This window comes from Oncorhynchus clarkii, chromosome 1 (assembly GCF_045791955.1).
Source record: "Oncorhynchus clarkii lewisi isolate Uvic-CL-2024 chromosome 1, UVic_Ocla_1.0, whole genome shotgun sequence".
NCBI classification, from domain to species: Eukaryota; Metazoa; Chordata; class Actinopteri; order Salmoniformes; family Salmonidae; genus Oncorhynchus; species Oncorhynchus clarkii.
In genome coordinates, this window is record NC_092147.1 from 72597688 (window position 1) to 72619279 (window position 21592).

Here is a 21592-nt window from a genome sequence, read left to right on the forward strand (position 1 = left end):
ATATAGTGAATGGATGTTGTGTGACGGTCACACCTCGTTGGATTCATATCATTGAAAAAAAATCAACTCACCACATTGCAAGAGGAAAGTAGAGCGAGTGTTCTCAGGTTGCTTCTAGGCTATACTCGTATAGTATAGCGCCAAAGCATGACAGGAACAGTCAGAGCTCCATATATGGTAAAAGCTACGCCCCATGAGCGTCATATTCTGACAGAGCCTCTCCCGTGGGTTTAGAGTTTTGGCTCCCGGGAAAGATTTCAGTCCTCGGGGAAAGAGGGCTTAGTTTTGCATGTTCCCATCCATCCTGCACGACGCGAAAGGCCCCTTATCCACCTCTCCTGCGTACCGGGAACACCTCCACGGTGATCAGCTACTGCGTGTGTTTGTCTTTTGGTGAAGCAGCACCTTTCCATTTCAGGAGTGGTTTATTCAACAGTGTCCTGAAGGTTTTGGATGTGGTGCTTCAAGGATGTCGCTACTTTGAGAGCATCATCCACACACAAACAACAACCATCGATTTTTTTTGTCAATAAGCATAACAAAAAGAAGGAACAATAGCCTAAAAAAATCATAGTCTGTTGAACAAGTCACTTTTCCGGTCTGTGGATACCACACCAACTAAGTAGAGTACTTTGAGAATTGTTCACATCGCTGCAACCCAGGACGGACTGAAGAGGGAGGCGAGACCTGAGGACCGGGTTTTTTTTACCTTGCAAGGCTGATACCGCACTTACGACATCCCGTAAACCCTCAAGGATAACACTTTTGGACGTTTATTTACCCAATTTCACAGGAGGCTCATTGCACGTAAATTGTTCTAAATGTTCGGGATTCAGGAAACTATATCACGGGGTGGGACAACGATGAAGGAGGAACCGCTGGGTGGGCTGAATTCAGTCCGCTCATGGATGCACACAGCTGGGGTGGTTGATGCAAACACAGCCGCCCAAAGGTACGCATGCCAAATCATCTGATTTTCTCACGCATTTTTCATATCGACCCTCAATACCCTGTATCAATTACGGTCTCCCAATGCACCCCATTCGACTCTCCTCTCTTTCATTACATCATATTACCCCTATTGTAACAAATCAAGAAATCTCTCGTACTCTAACGTGCTTCCACGTCTTCACTGTTTTCATCAGCTCCACCATCTATCCCCCGTGTCTGATACTTAACCGATATGGTCTCTTGTTTTCTCCCCGCAGCGGTGTTGGCTTGGCGCGGGCACACTATGAAAAGCAGCCGCCTTCCAACCTCAGAAAATCCAATTTTTTCCATTTCGTCCTGGCACTGTACGACAGACAGGGTCAACCCGTTGAGATTGAAAGGACAGCTTATGTGGACTTTGTGGAGAAAGATAAAGTAAGCGCTGCATGATAATATAATTTATTGAATTTCATAATCTGTACTTTGAAATTAACTTGATGTATTTAGAGATGTGTGTGGGTCAGTAAGGCAGGTCACGTGCAATATCGACGTTTTTAACCCCATTCGTCGATGACAGGAGAGTGGTTGTCAGAGCTAAATCTTATTTTTGACAAATTATACATTTTAAATGATGACATATCAGACAGTTAGATATATAGATATATGCTTTATTTTCAACTCACCATCATCTCATTGTTGATTGTTTTCAGGAACCAAACGGTGAAAAAACGAACAATGGGATCATTTACAAAGTACAGTTGTTGTACAGCAATGGTGAGTGAAACAATTATTTTCATCAATTCAGTATAACCCAAAAGATAAAGGCTATAAATAATAATAAGGATAATAATAATTTACAATAAATTTATTTGCTAAATAATTATTTATATTTACAGGTAAAATGATGTATGATGTATTATGTATTATTATAGTTTTAGAAATGGTCTCGGTTAAAAACAAACAAATATTTTTTGGGGTCATCAAATGTACATCTCATAGCCTTTACAGCCCTACCTCTGTTTTAACTTGGCATATTTGTTCCCCCAGGCGTCAGAACAGAACAGGATATTTTCATACGGTTAATCGATTCCATGACGAAGCAGGTATAAGCTACTGTTACTCATATATTCATACAGCTTGCTTACGCTAGAGACATTGCTTCTAAACTTCACCTGCATTCTTCACGCATGCATACTATAGGCTAGGCCTATATGCATTGACTGAAATTGCATTATAGACAGCGTGTAGACGTATTAGACATATATAGCGTATTAGCGTATTAGACATATATCATGTTTTTGCGCAACTCTTAAGTAAGAATTAATCAAGCACTAAGTTACCATAAGCTTAGCCTGTAATTGTGTGCCTATACAATATAAATTGATGGTTTGTAATGCTGGTGCTTTCTGCCGATACGGATAAAGTGTATCAATAGGATAATACATAAACGTTTTTTGTTTACATATGAGATATCATAGGCAATTGTGTAATAAAGTAGGCTATTTTATTGTTTTGGAGTTACAAGTAGGCCCAAGTCATGTTTACTTGTTGAGTCCCTTATATTAATCTGTGACTTTTAGGCATGTTGCTAGGCTTGACCCATATTAGGCTAAACATAACTAGGCCTAATGTTTGGAAAGATATTCTGAAATAGCTCCTATAGTTAAAGCATTTCCATTCTTATAAGAATTCTCGAAATTACACCCCTAAACTCCTTACATTAAGGTAAACTACACATCTGTAAGAGGCCTTATCTGATATTTTTCAACCATGGTGGTTGTTATTACTACTAATTTACCGAGGGTTACAGCAGATCATCTGAATAGAGCCGTTAAAGCTTCCACCACTCAGAGGGAAAATTCCTCTGCGAATGATCCGAATCAATGACGCAGAACAAGCAGTTTATGGATTTCTATGTTTCTGCAGCTGCAAATAGCGACATAAATCAAATCAATATAGATAATCGCACAGTGCTCAACAAATAAAAACAGAGCCATCAAAAAAGTAAAGTGGGGTTCAATCCCAGTAAGAATATGACGTCAACATTTCAGAGTGTAATTGTGTATTTTTTCCTCCTAATCATATAGGCCCCACTTTTAATTCAAAATGTCTTAATTTAATAAGTAAGTGCTATACTGAAAATATGGCAAGTTACAGTGCCGTATAATATGCCAGGTAGCCTAGTTCACTAAAGGGGAGCAAAGTGCCTCTCTTCAAAATAGAAGGAGGGAGGAACCGAGGGAGCGAGAGCGGCACAACTGATAGCTGCACACCATCTGTTTCAGCCAATGCTTAAAAATTACTCAACCGTACTGCCAGACACCGCTTTTTATCCACGGAAAGATCATTGTTAGCAGCTCAAAATAAACAACAGATTGCCCATTAACACTTTCCCCCAAATATCCACAGATTATAACCATATTGATGACACTTCATTGAAACTTCCCATATAAAGCTTATTCACATAGGCAATGTGTTATTACACAAATATATAATAATACTAATACTTACAATAATAATACATATTATTATCTGCTATTATCATTTGACAGACATTGTAACATGTTATCATTTTCGTGCCTTTGCAACATTACCCTTGTTGTTTTTTTCCACCAATAACAATATAGCCTATTTGTTTTTTGGACTCAATTGTTTTTGATTATTCGGTTTTATTAAACATAATTCCCTTTATATTCAGGCTACTATAAAGTTGATTATATACAGTGGCTCATGTATTCAGATATTTAATGTAGACTACACATTTGTGTCTTTATTTTTTCCAAAGGCGATTATATATGAGGGTCAAGACAAAAACCCTGAAATGTGCAGATGTCTTCTTACACACGAAATTATGTGCAGGTAAGTGTTGCTTTTTTCCCTCCACGAACTCAAAGCTGTTGAAGAAGTATACAGTTATACATTTTCTCACCATACTTGTTTATTGTATTGGCATATGACACGGAATAGGCCTACAAGGAGTGGAATACAAACAGACTGGTACCCGGCTAGTTGTAGCCTACAGGGCCTCTTAGTGATTCTATTAGTCTGATGCCAGCGAGTCTGCGCCTCAAAACATGGAGTCAAGTCTTGGTTGATCCCACATATCATCAGTGACCAGCGTGCTTTTTAAGCGTCATTTAACCACGCAAATCTCAAGGTCTCATGTGTCATGTTCCTCTGCTATTCAACGGTGTCATTGATACTAAAAGGAAAAACGTATTTTGTTGTTATTGTTGAGCTCAGCGTGAGCTTTGTGAGCTGTTACTGAATTCGGATACTCTCGGTTAACCTTTCTTTTGTTGCACCGGCGCATTGTTAAAGTTTTTGAGAGCAAGTGCACCGACCGAGAACAGAGAATGATTAGCCTTAAAACATTTTTTTTTTAAACTCGTCACTCATACAACATTTTATACATGCATCTATCACTTATTTGTGAGGCGTGGAATTTGGTGCGCTCTAGATTTAATCTTACTGTCAGTGTCAAAGAGAAAGTGTATTCTGTAGTGGGAGGCAGGTAGCCTATAGCAATAACCTAAAGGTCGCTGGTTCGTATCCCAGAGACGACTAGGTGAAACATCTGTGGATGTGCCCTTGAGCAAGGCACTTAACCCTAATTGCTCCTGAAATTCGCTCTGCATAAGTGTGTCTGTAAAATGTAATAAGACTTACTGAAGGCTATCATCATTAAAGAGGCCATGAGGTTATAAGTAGCCTATAGGCCTGCTCCATGAGAGTATTCATCTGATCTTTTTTGCTCTGGTAAAACATTAAGTACATTGTTGCACCAATATGCAGTATTAGAGTAAAATACACTCAACCTATCCCTGTCTACATGTTGTGGAAAATACACATCATGTAATTTGAATGATAGAATGGACTCACAGTAGCTTTTAAAATGCATTATCTTTCTTCCCTTGCCATATGGCTTTAATCAATCTCATTTAGACCTGTGGCCATTATACAAGTGTACATTTTCATTTCAAATGGTAAGCAGCAGTATATTTGTGTTTGATTTCAGGTTTAATTAAATCTCCAATCAAAGAACTGGAGGTATACTATAGGTTTAGAGAAAAGATGGTGGAAACATGTGGTGGAGGATAGATTAGTGCTTTTGAGTCCATAATTGATAAATGCCCCACAGAAATATTGGTTGAGGGTGGCATCTTGCATCTCCCCCAGAAATAGCAGCTTGGCAATTAGAGGTAAACAAAAGCTGAAGCTGTGAAAAGTGACTCCCCTGCCTCCTGGCCCAATCCCCCTTCTACTTCCCTTCCCCTCTTTTCCAGCGCTAAGGCAAACGTTGTACCACAAAATGTGTTTTTTGCCATTTTAATTATCCATCAGAATCCATGACAGGATAGATTTAGTGTACTCTATTTCTCTATTATTTTTTGTGTTTGAATTTAACACAATGACGTGTTGCCTTAGAAGGCAGCATACATTTAGAAGGATCTAATATTTACTCTATGGTCTTATAAACAGTAACAGCCACTGTGGTGATCTCAAACACACTCTTTCTTCCCCTAGCCGGTGTTGTGATAAGAAGAGCTGTGGCAACAGGAACGAGACTCCGTCAGACCCTGTGATCATCGACAGGTAGGCCCTGCTCCATGTCTCCTTCATACTGCTGTGATTGTGATCTGTGTTAGATTCAGCTCTGTTGGGAAGTTAGTGAGCACTCCCCAGTGTTTTGGTGCCCAGGTGGGTTGACTCCAACCTTCTGGTCAACTCTACGGGAACTGTGGCTGATTGCTCTGTGAGCAGGTGAGGGAGGTCTTTCCTTTGCGCTCAGAGGGGCGGTCACCACCTGGAGAGGGGCGGTCAATCACAGGTGCATCACGCGGGGTATTCTTCTAATTAGCGAGGGGTTTATCATGATTTTTGTATCTCATCAATTTTGTTGTCTATTTAAGTAGTCATTATCCATTGCTACGGTTGTGAGTAAAGGTGGTTAGGGCTCTGTTGTGATATAATAGGACTTTGTGGCAGTGATTTTTATCTTAACCTTTAGGTTTACAGTATGTAAAAATATATGACAGTTTTTGGATATTCAGATAACATATTCAGTGAACATAAACGGCATATTGGCTACTTACATTCCTTCCATCAAGTATTTCTGTTATTCAGACTCCTCTATCTCACGGCTGAAAAAGAATATGTGTGCGTATGTGCGTGCCCCCGTGTCTGTAGGAGGGACTGTCCTCAGCATTGAGCCCATGTAACTCTCACCATGGAGTACGGAGAGACAGCAATGCTAATGTTTGACTAGCCGGAATCACTGTTTGTTTAGCGGAGAATGCCTGGTATCTGACAGAGGGGACAACTCTCTTATTAGTAATCAAATAGGGCTGAGCAGTTGTTGCCGCCACTCCAGAAGCTTCTCATGTATCAGGAAGTAGGAGCTGCCCAGGATGCCTGCCTGGCTGGATTACCACAGCTACTGCTTCTCTAGACACCTCTCTCTCTCTCTACTAGGAGAGCTGGTGTTCCTCTATTATGTAGGACTGGATGTAACATTACGTTCCGGCCATTATGTATGTGATTTATATTGAGCAGCTCAAGGCAACACTTATAATTCAAATAAATATATAAAGGGCTCTCATCATGTCCTTTATGAAGCTGATTGTCCAATCTATTAGTATTTATTGGATGAAATGTTCACACAAAAACCTAAAGTATGACAGATAAACATCTCACTTATTTCCACTTCTTTAAAGTTTGCTTTGTAGTACTGCCTTGTCGCCAGGGTTGGGGAGTAACTGATTAGATGAAACAAGTTACATGTAGTCTGATTACAAAAAAAATGTAACTGTAATCAGTTACGTTACCATCAAAAAAATATTGTAATCAGATTACAAGTACTTTTGAAAAACTAGATGATTACTTTTAGGATTCATTTTAAATTCAGAAAGGATGTTTGCAGAACAAAATACATTAAAACAACTTTTTGTTTTTTTAACGACATTCAATTTAGCATTGAAACAAGCAAGGTACAAGTTTAAGTTTGTTCTACTTGATTGAGTCTGACCACAAGTCAGAGACCACTATGATGACACACCAAATGTGTCTGATGGATCCTTTTTGTCTTCTTCTAATGCCTTTTAAGGAGAATGTAATCCAAAAGTAACTGAAAGTAATCAGATTACGTTACTGAGTTTGGCTAATTCAAAAGTTATGTTACTCATTAACATTTTGGACAAGTAACTAGTACCTGTAACAGATTACATTTAGAAAGAAACCCTTCCCAACCCTGCTCGCCACTTTCATTGCGTTGAGTTTCACACTCTATTATTCTTAATTCTGTGCACTAAAACATGTAACATAAGTACAATAGCCAAAATGAAAGCATGGAGAATTACCGTCAAAGAGGAAAAAAGGAGAAGCGGATGGATATTGTAAACTCAACCGGCTCAGAAAAAAGGCTCAGATTTTCATTGTGACAGGAGTGAATGGGAGTAGAGTATCCTTTTCCTCACACAATGAGCCGGTCTGTTGAATCACAAAAGCATATGTTCCTCATTAGACCCTCCCATTGTCTCCATTCCATAACTATGAGCAGATCAGTTCACCCTCCCGGACCCACACTACTTCCCATTGACTTCACACTGACTAAAGGGGGGTGTTCTGGAGTTTTAGGGTTTACACAAAATCACTGAAGTGTACTGTAGTGCATGCACATGTCACCCAGTTTACCATCCCGATATAGTAATTTTCAGTGAACATATAAGTGAGATTTTATGACGCCTCATTGTGTTAAACTCTCTTGCTACATCTCTCAGTTTCTCATGCAAATTGTGAGTAGCACCTGTGCTGCAGTTGCTTCTGGCTAAAAGTGATTACTTTCAATTGAAGAGACCTGAGAGTTTAGTATGTGAAAAACAGGAGAGAGGTCTGATTTTAAATCAGTAATGTCTTAGGTATCTGCCTACATTACAGTATAAAACATCTAGTTCAGCTCTGCCACATTTCCTAGAGAAACAGTAGCATTGCCCAACTGTTAAGAAACAGATTTGGAGTGAATCATGGACGGTGTTGCCTCGCTGTTACATTTTCCCAGATGGTAAGAGGGGAAAGCGCACACAGCTAGCTGGCATGTAGCAAGATATTAACTGGCGTTCCCATGGATCTGGCATATCCGACTGAGTTTGGGAAACTTATCATTCCAAATGTGTCCTATTTTCCTGTGGTCAAGCCAGACATCTGTTTACCCCATTTTCTCTCCCAGTTCGATGCAGATTTTCAGTAATTTTTTTGAAAGGAAAGAATTCTTTAAAAAAGTTTGTTAGATTTAAGCCTAACAGCTGTCACAAAGTATCAATGCTGGTGGATCTTTAAAGCTGCAATATGTAACTTTTTGGGCGACCTGACCAAATTCACATAGAAATGTGTGATATAGATCTGTCATTTTCATTGAAAGCAAGTCTAAGGAGCAGTAGATCGGTTCTATGTGCGCTATTTCAATGCTTTCCACTTCTTTGTTTTCGGTTTTGTACACCAGCTTCAAACAGCTGAAAATACAATATTTTTGGTTTTGGAAAATATATTTCACAGCGGTTTAGAAGGTAAAACGATTATCTACACTATACTTGCTTGTTTTGTCACATAAACTGAAATTAGGCAAACTTTTGGATTTTTTGCAACCAGGAAATGGCAGAGCGAATTCTGCATATTGCATCTTTAAATATTTCATATGACTTTTGATGTCATTACATTATTCATATTTGTTTTATAGGGAAAGAAAGTAAATATTGTGTGTGTTAAGGGAAACTATAAACTGCTGGGTAAAGGCTGGTTGTTTTCTGCATTGACTGTACACTTAAAGTCTATTGTGTTCTGTGTGTCTTTGCGTGCATCATTTCTCCTCTTCTAATCAGGAAATGAGAATGTTGGAAACTATGTCGGCCCTTGCAGAAACAAAAAGACGCCTACTGAATTTGGTCAATAATTGTATCACTATTGCTATGACTACAGTACTTCGCAGTTGGTTATAATCATATCTTCCCATTAGGAAGTCAGTGGTGCAACGGATGTCACATCTATAAGCTAGTGGCGCCTTAAAGTGAGTGAGGGCGTGGGCTCATCCAGGCAGTAATTTGAGTATCAAGAGTTATAGTGATGAGGTGCCCAATATCTGATTAGCTGGTTTCGCCATTTAAAGTATGTGTAGAGCTGCGTGTGCCAAACATAACTCAATTTGTGATGACTCTCCTGCACTGGTATCGGTCTTCACTCTCCTGCATATTGACTTTGTCTTCTCCTGTGTGAAAGATTATATACATGGTCCAGGCTTACGCATGGATTTTGTAATAAGAAAGAGGAACATGCTGTTGGAAAAAAAGAGAGAAAATGACTCATTCTCTCTGTCAAAGTTCAAAGGTTGTGTATATCGCAGAGGAGATGCAGCAGATTAGGTGAGGATAGCAGAGGAGGGAGTGTGTTTTCAGAGCTCTGGCTGCCCATACATGAATTTTGAATTGAATGTATGTTCACACAGCTTAACATCCGTGTCAATTTACGCTCCCATCCAGAAAGGAGGACTGTGGACCAGACCAAATCATGTCAGCTCCGCTTATTCCAGCTTCAACCGCACTCCCTTTCACTTCCTGTCACAAAGGTCAAAGAGCGCTGACCTCTGGAGGCCGCTCAGCCACTGAATAATTCATGACATTGACTTATTATTTTTTATTTTTTCAGTCATCAGCACACATGGTTGTGCTGTGGAAGGGTTTTATTCATTTAGCTCATTTATAAAGGCCTCCACACCTGTTCACATGTTAATGCAATTACTTTTTTGGCCTAATGCAAATTTTGCACTATGTCGCTCATTAGTGCGCTGTATTTTCTAAATTACTGTGCGTTATTGTTTATTTGTGGAAGACCTACGAGGTCATATCCCAGAGTGCAGTGCACTTGTTGTTGAGTTGTTTGTCAGCAACAAAAGACTCCCGGGTCGGACCATCTCATATGTGGTTTCTCTTCTCTCTACCAACAAATACGAAAATTGGTGTGGTGGTGTGTTCCCATCTGGGTTTTGCAAAACAGTGATTAACTCCCAAGCTGAACAAATGCCAGTATTTATAAGGTCAGCTTTTTGCGTTGGAAATGCTATGTAAATGAGAATCAGCGAAAGGGGACATTAAGCAAAATTAAATTCATTGTCTCCTTTAATGTCATTTACATTTTTGGCTAAGCCCTGGACTGTCAAAGAGGATTTCAGAGACCATTTTAATTACACATGAAAAAATGGGGGGTGTTCTCATAAGAGGCAGTGTTTTGATAACCTGTAAAGAGAGGTCTGTTTGTGATTGATTGATGAACCACCTACAGTAAATTACATGTTTCCACTGCATCTTCCATTGCACCATAAACTGTATGTAGTGTTAATTCACCATCCATCCACAAGTGAGAATTATGCAATGCAGAGGTGCAGAGCAATGCACAGGTTGTGTTGTTGTGTTCAATACTGGAGGTGTTTCTCATGGACTTTTTGTATCATTCAGTAGAGGATTTGGACTTGGTTCGGGGATGGTGAACATACAGTTTAGACGTACTAAACAGTGCAGTCGATTAAAGTAGCTGCCTTTGGGGAAAAACACACACACACACACACACACACACACACACACACACACACACACACACACACACACACACACACACACACACACACACACACACACACACACACACACACACACACACACACACACTCACTCACTCAAACTTTTCATGTTCATGCCTCAACAATATTTCCATCTCCGTGTTTTATTTACGGCTGTTTTCAGTGTAACCTATTTGACAGACGTGAGTTTTTTGACACCCTGTGAGAAAGGAGAGAAGAAACTGGCCACTGCACCCTGGACTGGAGTGATGTTTGAGTGAAAGTGTCTCCTTTTGAGCCAGATTAGGAATAGCAGGAAGTGTTGAGAGTGAAACCTGTACTTGGCAGCTCTCTGTTGGCTTGCACTTGCCGAAAAATGAAACCCAGACCCTCTTTGCAGCCTTGGAGCCAGAAACTCCTTCCCACTGTTCCAACATCCAGGATTGGGTAATACTGTTCACTAAGCAAAACATGACCTCAAATTATTCTGTTCTGTTTTTTATTCCCTCCTCCCTCATGTCGGTTTTATCACAGTTTGTAAATGTCAAGACATGTACAAAGACGCACAGTATAAATTATATTTTCCAAATGACGCTCTCATGTTTGGGTTCACATGAGTGGCGTCTGAAGGTAACATGGTGCCTGGTGTACACGGGGGAGACCCACCTCACTTGTGTAGGATTCCCCATGGGCATCAGCTAATGGCAAGGCTTGACAACAGCACAGAAGATGGGGGTGTTGTGTTTTACTAGTGCTGAACAGGGGTGATGACTTTAACATGTGTGCAGAGAGAGCAGGAGATGTGTGTGTTTATTAAAGAGAGAGAGAGAGGTGTGCTGTACAAGAAATAAGTCTGGACCAACAAAGTGAGGGATTCGGCTCCAGCTTGACTGCACTGAAAGACGAAACATGGTTCCACATGTGTTGAGAAAGAGCAGTCCATCTGTCCATGGAGACAACCCCTCTCCCCCTCTCCTTCTCTCCCCCTCTCTTCCCCCATTTTACTCCCTTGGTTCACTGCAATGACAGAAAAAGGCCTGAGCTGGGGCGATGGGATGAAGGCATGGGCAAAGAGCAACACTGGACCTCACTCACACACACACACACACACACACACACATATTTTTGATTTATAAAACAAGTGATATTTCTTTGTAATAATTTTGATAGTTTATATTTTCCAGCTTCGGTTTCACTGTCTCCTATTACATCCAATAACTCTGTGGAGTACCATGGTAACACTGTACATTAAGTTGCTCTAAAAGACGATTACAATCAAGCATAATATTTGGAAATTACTATATATTGTGATGCTGTAGAAATATAATTTATAAGTGTAATACAGTACACAATGAAAATTGTACTTGAAAATGAAACCAAACCTAAATAAAATGTCGCTCTAGCTCCAATGTTTAACAGCCGTCCTTTATAATTAGACTCTGTAGCTGTTTAGTCTTTGTTTGGTTTCTTAATGCGTTAATGGTACAAATGCTTTTTCAAACATCCTCGGCTCCTATGAATCAAATTTAGGTCACCCGTCGTACTGTTTTTACATGCTTTTATCCATTTGAAAAAAATATTTCCTTTCTTTCTTTTGGCATGTTCTCACTCCCATTAAATCCTTATTAGGTTCCCCCTAATTGTCAAACTAACTGTTGGGTCAACCTCAGTCGTATCTGGCCGTAAAACAGCACATTAGGCCCTGGTGAGGGATATATGTGGTATTCCATCGGAGATGGAGTAATGCTGGGGTTTTATGGTTAAGTACCAGTTCACGCCCACGCCATTTGTTTCGCATTAGGCTGGAGGTTTTGTAAATCAGATCAATATGTTTGCCGTGATGTGATTCCTCGCCGGGATCTCCCGAGTCGTTCTTTCCTCCACTACTTTTCTTATGGGACCGGTTGTCGATGCACACTCACTCCACCCACCCCTCCCATCCATCTCTCTCTCTCTCTCTCTATCCCTCCCTCCATCTCCACCTCAATCTATTTCCATTTTCTGAATGTAGCAATTTGTAGTGTGACATGGCTGAGATTAGGATGGGATGCAGTCGGAGGAGGATTGCATTGGACATGGTCCTGCTCCCATGGCGTGGGGTCACATGACAAAGATGGGGAATTGTGGGATGGGGTCATCAGTTACCTCGAGGAAACGAGCGGGTCTTCTGGTCGCTCCGATGGCCCCCAGGGGTGCCTGGGATAGATCCGAGGGAAAGCCCCAGAGAAAGTCCTGAACCAGTGTCATTTATTAAAAGTGACAAGTTATTTCTAAGTATAGCTCCTTTTTCTTTTTTGCCCTCTGTCCACAAATCACGTAGATATGATAACTGTAAGGATGACCCCCCCTTTTTACATATACACATCTTCCATTCAGTCTGGGAACATTTGTATTCTGTTTAAGGACCTAGTTACTATTGTTTGAAATCAGGAATTATTAACAGCTATGAAAATATTTCAATATGCGTTCAAAAGTTTGTTGTAAAACGTTTGTCTTTGTAAATGAAAACCATCTTGTTGCATTTAAAACAATCCACTTCAACATCTATTTTGGTGGCGTAGTCAGATTCTCATCATTCTTATATTACTGTAAAGCGTAATATTAGATTTTCTTAAACGATATTATTGTATTCTACAATGAGCCTCCTTTCCCCTGTGGAGTGGTGTGGTCCTTTTGACCTCCTCCCCCTCCCCCTTTACAGCCGGCCCCAACTGCGTTAATGATATATGACAGAAATTTCCTTGTGCTGGTTCAGTGGCAAGAAAGGTCCTGGCTAGTCTATATCAATCCATCTGTCTTATGTCCCCATGTCTTGAATTACCGCTTGATGGAAACCTGCTGCTGGCTCCTCTTGCCAATTGAAATCAGATCTCCTCTACAGCCCGGTGTAATATTGATCCATATTCAACACCCAAGCTGCCAATCAATCAATATTGATTTACAATAAAAAACACTCCTATGCTTGTTCAGCACCACATTCGATGCGGTGGAAGAAAAAACAGCATTGTGCCTTTACCATGCAGGGACCAGAGCAATATAAATATGTGAGGAAAGGAAAATGTATTCTTGGTTTGAAACCATGACAACATGGTTAGTGTACACCATCAAGTGCTACAACAGAAACAATGTTCCACTCCAGTCATGTGAAACGACGATCCATTCCTGTCATGTGAAACGACGATCCACTCTAGTCATGTGAAACAAACCAATAACAATTGTTTAATGGGACAACATTTCTATTAGGAGTCATGTATTGAAGAAGTCCTGCCCTGTTTCTGAATTAGCATACATCTCTATTGCAGTGGGGAAGTATAACTGTCATGTCAAATCTGTCTGAAATTTAAATGGAAGGCTTTAGGCTTTAAATGTGGGTTCAGCCATGTGCACTTCAGATTGATTTCTACATGTTATACAATGACAAGACTTCCTGTGGCTTGATATGAATTGGCCTCTCGTTATCCCACCCTCATACACAGACATGCTCTCTCCCTCCCACACCCTCACTATTAGAGCCCAGTGTTGAGTATAGAGCAGCCTTAGTAGCTCCTGATCATGTCTTAGTCCTCCCCCCCGACCCTCTGTAAAATAACTGTTCCCATCCAGCCGGTCCGAGTCCCGGCGCAGGCCCATGGACATCTGAAATATATTATCCCCAATCTCTGACATCCAGGAGTTTACAGTTTTATAATGATGGGGAAAACCACATGTCCCTGGAGGGAGCGCACATTTTTGGGATTCCTCCCCATCTGTTTGGTTCTAAACTCAGGCCGGACCAACAGGACAGCACGGCACATTTTACCAGCCCTGGTCCAGCCAGTCTGGAACTCATTACATTGTGTGATAAAGCAAATTCAACAGAGTTCCCTCCTCAGTGATTGTGGCACCGTCTCTCGCCTGGTTGTCCCTGTGTATGTACTGGTTGTTTGTTTGTCCTGGAGAGGCTGACTGAGGGTTAATGCAGGGACCGGGCCAGCCAGGTTGGAGGCGACGCTAAACCTGAGCTGCCTGGCATTGCTCTGCTCCCTCACGGCTGGCCTTGTTTGGACTGCAGCTCCGGTTTGCTTTCTTAGAGGGAAGCTGAGCCCTCATAATCACTGGCCCTTCCTTTGGATGGGGAGCGTTGCACAGACAGGAGGGAGTGATGACATAGTCCGAGAGGCCTTGCCAGTCCAACGTCGTGCTCTTAGCATATTTATTTTCTCTGCTCATTGTATGGTTTAAGTCACATCGTATTATGTTCGACCCTTATGCACGTGCAGATCACTCTGATGGGATGAGGTATATGCTATTGACCTGTGGGCTTTGTCTTCACAAATCATTGTGGGGATTACTGACTGGCTGACCTGAGTGTAATCTTTATCAGTCTAAATGACCATATCCTCTGCTTTTGGCGGCTTCATACGTGAACTGATAGACCCTTGACAGATAGAGGAAACCTGACCATTTTCAGAGGATACTTGTAAGATCTAAACCGTTTCAATATAAGAACAAGTGTTCTTGAGACCTCCCTAGATTTTTAGACTACCGGACGGGGCCGCCGGAAAACGTGTGGCGAGACGACATTTGCCACAGCACTTTTCAATCAGGTGTGGCAGCGCCACACCACTTTTGATTTAGTTTAATAACATATATCGACACAAAATAAATATATCGAGACAAAGCATTAAAAAGAGGGGCAAAGTGCTGTTTTTTATACCAATTTGCCTCATGATTTGTCAACTCACACACACTTTCTCTGTCCTTCACATCGGAGTGCTGCTGCAGGCTCTTTGCATGTCTTGACCAATCAGATTAACGGAAATCACAGATCATGCAGGCCGGGCACTCCACTTTCCTCCAGTATTTATTTAGCAAGCGGGATAACACATCACTCCCAACAGACACAAGCAAAAACTCTTCCATAAATGTAGTAGCCTATACATCTAAACATTAGAGATCTGACATGCTGTATTGCATGAAAATGAGACACATTTTTCATTCTGATCAACTGTAGGCTACTATCAACAGCAGCTGCATAGTCTAGCCTACTCTGTGCCCTGTCTCTCTAGCCAGGGTAAACAAAGTGGTAACATTGTGTCATTATAGCCCATTTGTTTGTGAGAATTTGGTTTATATTCAAACTTGGGCTGACTAGGCAACCTAGACTTTTTCAATCCCAAATGATTAACTGGAATTAATCAATAAACACAATAGCTGACAGACTGTGAAGAAATGTTTTATTAGGCCTACAGTTGCATAGGGAAGGACAACACAATGTAAACCTGGATAAAGCAAGCTCAGCCCAGTGAGTTTTATTGTCCAATCATGTTGCTTTCTCTGTGTCTGTGTATAGGAAACCCCCTAATCCTTCTTTATTCAAATATAATTCATAAGAACAAGTACAAGGTTGCTGCAGTTTGACAGGTTTTTCATCCTCCCCAAGTTCACAAGTTTTTCCAATATTTTTTTTCAAAGGATGTGACCATGATTACAAAAACTCTGGTCCCATCACAGCCCATGTTATAACTTTTTTTTTTACAACAGATGAATCACGTAATACTGTATTAGCTACAAAGTTTTACCTGGTTAGGTTACCAGATCAGGAAAAACTACTGGTCTCTGTATTGTTTTCCCTCCGCACCACTCTGAGACCTGTTGTGCCACGTCTGCTACCGAGAAGGTTTTATTCAAATGCCACTGTTGTGTTTTGTTATTGAAATGGCTTGTCGATTCCAATAGGGTCAACCTGGCCTGACAATACAATCTCATTGTAACCGGTGGAGAGTGAAAGACATAGCAGTAGTGTAGCTTCACCAGAACACACAGTGAGATTGAAGGAGGGGGGCAGAGTGAATGGCTCCTCCAGATGGAGATCCAGGATAACAACCCTTTTCCAGAGATTCCATAATAGGAATCTACCCAGGCTCGCCTATTATGTTGTGCAAACAACGAGGAATGAGCAGAGAGAGAGAGAGAGAGAGAGCGAGAGAGAGAGAGGAGTAGAGGAGATTATGTGGAGTGAAATGGACAACCCACATGGCTTCACCTCTCTTGTGCAAGTGCCAAATAGACACTGTCAGGAAAGTCTCAGGTCATGTGGTCTACAATAGTCAAAGAACAGCCTTGCAAAAAAGGCTATTTTTTCAGTCACAGAGGTGCATGACAAGATTTGTTTTTGTTTTCTGTTGGGAAAGGTGAAAGTATGACATGCAGTTCAGGAAGGTCAGTGTTGGGGTTAAGAGGTCGCAACCTCTTTGGTACCTGAGCAACCTCATATGGTTTAGCCTTTTCTCAGGCTCCTCTAAAACGGGGTTGAAATATATGTGTGTGTTTGTGTGTGTGTGTGTTTGGTTGAATGGTAGGTTCCCTAGTGATCTATCATCAGCAGCAGAAACACAGATAGGATGGCAGCTACTGCAGCTAATCAGCATAAGACAGATTGGCAGGACTTTCTCAGTTAAGATGCATAACACCAGGAACAGAAGGAGTCAGAAAGACTGAGTACAGTGGTTGTTGAACGTTGACCTCTCATACAAATAAAGAGTATGTAGAACAACTGTATAATCATCCAATGAAAATGCTTTTTCCTAACCAAAGTGTTTTCTTCTTGTCATACATAACAATTGGCTATTATTTTTCTCGTGTCAGTTCTACCAAACATAACGTAGTCCCCCAATGTCTCTAAAGCTGCATTTTTCTCAAAGATAGTCTATTTGTGTACAGATTGGCCTGTCACTTTGTGAAACAACATTCCTGATGTTTTATTGTTGCTCTGCCATCACCCTCTCTTCCTGTTTACAAAGTGTTTTTTTGTCGTTTGAGGGAAGTAAACTTCATCAGGTCGACACTGAGGTGTGCTTCTCATGTCACTCAGTGGAGCTTTCCCCTAATGAAATGCTGCATACAGATTTTTGCCTGCGGGCTCAGGGGGATAAGACCGTGGAAACAGAATGAAAAGAGCCCCTTTCCACATTCACACTCACACACGCACGCACGCACACACACACACACACACACACACACACACACACACACACACACACACACACACACACACACACACACACACACACACACACACACACACACACACACACACACACACACACACACACACACACACTTGCTTGAGTGCATCCATGTGAAGAGAAGAGATCCAAATCTGCAATTTATTCAAATATTGATATTTCTACTTGTCAGGAGAAAGGTGCCTTGAAATTTCCTCTGAGTACTCCTGTCATAAAAATGGCAAAAAATATGTCAGATCATTCATAAATGGAGTTCAGCACTCTGAAGTCAGTAGGGAACAGCAAAAAATATATATATGCTTGTCAATGAAGAATAGGAGCAATATTAAAGAGACTAACACTTCCTCTTCCATCATGTCAAGTAATCAGCCATTGCAGGCCCATAGTGTAAACTTGTGTAGCAGTTTGTGTGTGTGTGTGTGTGTGTGTGTATGTGCATAATATATTTGAATGTGTACATATGTATGTATATTTATCTTCATGTGAATGAGTGTGTGTGCAGGCCATGTTGTGACTCCTGCTTAGATCTGTTTGTTGTCTCCTCTATCGAGACACACCATTTCCCATCCTGCTTCAGCCAATGGGAGCGTGGCCCCCCTGCAGAGGTCCGTAACCGGACGCTGCCCTCCATGTGGTTTGAATTAGGGCCCCTGAAGCTGTGAAGGACGCCTCGAATGACGAGAGGCACTCACACACAAATTCCAATCTGCTGAACGGTGGTGGAAAATATTTTTTTCGGGAAACCTCCACGATTTTTTTGGCTCGGGCCCGGAGCGATTAAAACAGGGTGGAAACCAATAACTCAATGAATCATGACCATTTGTCCTATGAAGTCTGCCTCACTCAGTCACACCCACATGCACGTCCAAATCAGCTCTCTCAGATTAGAGCTTTTCAAACTAAACCAGAGAAAAATCTTGTTCATTATTCCCTTGGCTGAATGGAAGTCTCAACACTGGGAGCAGATGAGGCAGACAAGGTTCAGATAATGCATGGGGCAGCGAGGCTCCATTGTGCGAAGGCGATACAGAAAAGGACCCAGTATCTCTCTCCGTTGGTCATGTGACACTATAGTTCATAGCTGTTGACGAGGAGCGGTTTGGCACAGCTTGGGACCCATCTGGGTGGTGCAGATACCCAGACAGAGGAGCTATTTTACAGCTAGGCATCTGTGTGGCTGAAGAGATATTTAGCATATGCTGCTATACCGGAGAATATGCTTCCACATTGCCAGTCATAGATTAGTGCTTATTTCCTAAAGCCCCATGGAAACTCTGATAGATGCAGTACAATCCAAAGTTGGCTACGTGAATAATAATTGTTGTATCTTTGTTGCTTTGGTAGCAAACACATCCTATTCGACTTTGTAATGACTCCATTGATTTAAAAAATATATATATATAAAAAAAAATGAAACTATATAATTTTAATTATTTATTTCACTGTACCCTGCAATCACTCCTGCAACCCTGTACATGTGACTAATCAACACTGAATCTGAATTTCTGGATCTGAATCTGAATGGCTAATGTTAAGGCTAGGACCATGGCTGGCAGGTTGAGACAATGCCTGTCCATCTACCTGCATGCCACCTTTCATACAGTGTGTCCACAGAGTGTGTGTGTGTGTGTGTGTGGGGGGGGGGGGGCATGTTCAGTCGTCTGGGCTGCAACACGGACCAGTGCTCTGCTGACAGGGAGAGGGTAAACGTTTACCGCCTCAGTCCTCCATTAACTCCGTGAAGACAATTGAAAATAATGATATGGATTGGGTTGGTTTTGGCAATGGCTTCCACAAAGGAAGGATTACTTGTTGATACAGTGATAATATAGTTAGGTGTTATCGGAGTATGTGTGCATTTCCGAGTAGTCAAACTAGTCTGTATAGAAGAACTCTATCTGTTCATATATGTGTACGTGAAATGTGTATGTCTCATAAGATTACACACCTCTTCCCACAATCAAACAGCGACATCTTCCTCAAACTATTCAAATGAAGGCATACAAAACTGGGGGTAACAACATTGTCTGATAACGACGGCCTTATAGATCCCTTTGTCTTCCATATCTCTTTCTCTCCCTTTCCTCTCTCCACAAGGCTGTCACACATTCACCCCCTAACAGAGCGCTCTTCCACAGAGATCAGGAGCTCCGTTCCTGTCAGCGGTGCTTTGTCACGTAGCAGAGTAGCGCTGAACTCACCCAGAGCTGTTGAACAAACATCAGTCCAGCCTGTCAATAGCACCTCCGCAAACTAATTGCCTGTTAAATTAACCATCCCCGAAGCTGCCCACACACACTTTGACTCTAAGCGCACCTTGTTAGAGGACAAGAGATACTCTTCTGTTTGACACCTTGTTTTTATTCCTACAATTTTTGTAGCTGTGCACAGTCCAGTGACCGTGAGATGGCTTTTTTGTAATTCATACAGAAAACCTAGGGTACAATTAGGTGGGTGTGATTTTACTTCACAAAGCAAGGGTTACAGTATGTATAATTTTATTTTTCTTGTTTCACTCATTGCATGGTCATAGACAGTTCACCTTGGACCATCTGTTATTGTTGTGTTTTTTTCCGTAGTCATTAGAAGGTAGTAGTGTAGTAGCCCGTTGGTTTGTCTGTAAGCCTGTATTAACAGTGCTGTGGGATTGACACAGCTGGGGAGAGCAGCTTGAGGCTCTACGCTCAGGTATACACAGCGGGGTTCAAAGCGCCTTCCTGAATCCTGATCAGAGCGCTACCTTGGCCAACCGATGGCCTATTAAATATACATGGGCAGGGGTCAGATCTGCAGGTCCCCGCTTCCTCCCAGTCATGTGCACTTAAGCGGAAGGGCTGGGCAACAATAAAAATCTCCTCTCGCTCCAGTGAGCTCTCCCCTGACACCTCCACCTCCAGTGTGTACGTCAAGGACAGCGCTCACCTAGCGCTGCATTACAACCCTGCCTTTGTGAATAGGCCAAATGGTGGATTTTCTTTACACTTGTCATGATATATTTATATTCAATAACACCCAAGACCACTCTGTCTCTCCATCCTCTAGACGTTGATACAAAGAGAACGAGTTTTAGGTGTAGTTTTACTGTGGTGTAGTGGTTGGACGTGTGATAAGGTAGGCTAGGAGGCAGAAACAGCGAGGAATGCTGCGGTGGTTCTTCATGTCCAGGCGTGAGTAATGTATTCAGAGTGACAGTCACTCTGTGTTGTTCGTTAAGCCTGCTCTGTCGGCCTAATGAAGTGGAGCAGCAGTTTATCAATTCACCCAGAGGTGAGCCACTTGTGTCGGGGGGGGGGGGGGCTTTTACCAGGCGTCACAGTGGTCAGGTTGGTGCCCCTTTCACCTCCAGCGAGTGTCCAACGAGACAGCGACTTTGACAGCGACAGCGGGACACACAAGCTTTCAGCGGGAGGTCCACTAAACAGGATCGGTGGGCATTGTTGTCATCCTATAAAAGAAGCAGACAGAGAAGAAGCAGATAGATAGAAGAGAAAGGGTGTTGACTGAATCGGAAAGAAGATCATGAAAGGAGATGTAAAAAACTGCCTATGTGGTTGTTCATCTACAGAATCAGCACACAGCACAGTGTACATCCATAACACACAACTCAGGGGTTTCTCCATCAACAATCCCCCCCCGCAACTACGTCCCATCCTCCCCCACTATTCCTTCCTCCATTCCACATTGCTTGTGTTCATTTAGACAGCAGTGACCTGCCTTGTACACACATCAGCCCTTTCTCTCATGAGTAATTGCGATGGTCTCCTGGAGGATAATGTGGTTTAAACTCCACGTCGCCTGTCTATTAGGAGAGACATGATGGCAACCACAAATAATAAAATACATATTTATTCCTCTATATGTGACGCTAACTAGGCAACATATCAAGCGGGTGCTGCTGCTAATGGTCTCTCTCTGTCTGATATGGTACCCTCTATTCCATTTCCCAAGGGCCTCGCCTCCACATATCTTCTGCTTCATTTTCCACGGGAGCCAGGTCGTAAATGCACATACACCTCATATATATTTGATAGTTAATATTTATCCTCGCTAGGGA

At 41.7% G+C, this 21592-nt stretch overlaps 1 protein-coding gene across 4 annotated transcripts in view; it reads left to right on the forward strand.

Moving 5' to 3' along the window:
- Positions 1-247: 247 nt before the first annotated feature.
- Positions 248-21592, forward strand: part of LOC139411807 (transcription factor COE3-like) — a 74689-nt gene continuing 53344 nt past the window's right edge. Inside the window, exons 1-6 of one of the 4 annotated variants that reach the window (XM_071158553.1) lie at positions 248-952; positions 1209-1365; positions 1641-1704; positions 1978-2033; positions 3716-3789; positions 5458-5526. In XM_071158553.1, the coding sequence (XP_071014654.1) occupies positions 822-952; positions 1209-1365; positions 1641-1704; positions 1978-2033; positions 3716-3789; positions 5458-5526 (551 nt within the window). In that variant the 5' untranslated portion in view covers positions 248-821. The remainder of the gene's footprint in view (positions 953-1208; positions 1366-1640; positions 1705-1977; positions 2034-3715; positions 3790-5457; positions 5527-21592) is intronic. The other 3 variants (XM_071158558.1, XM_071158564.1, XM_071158572.1) reach the window with 3 other exon arrangements.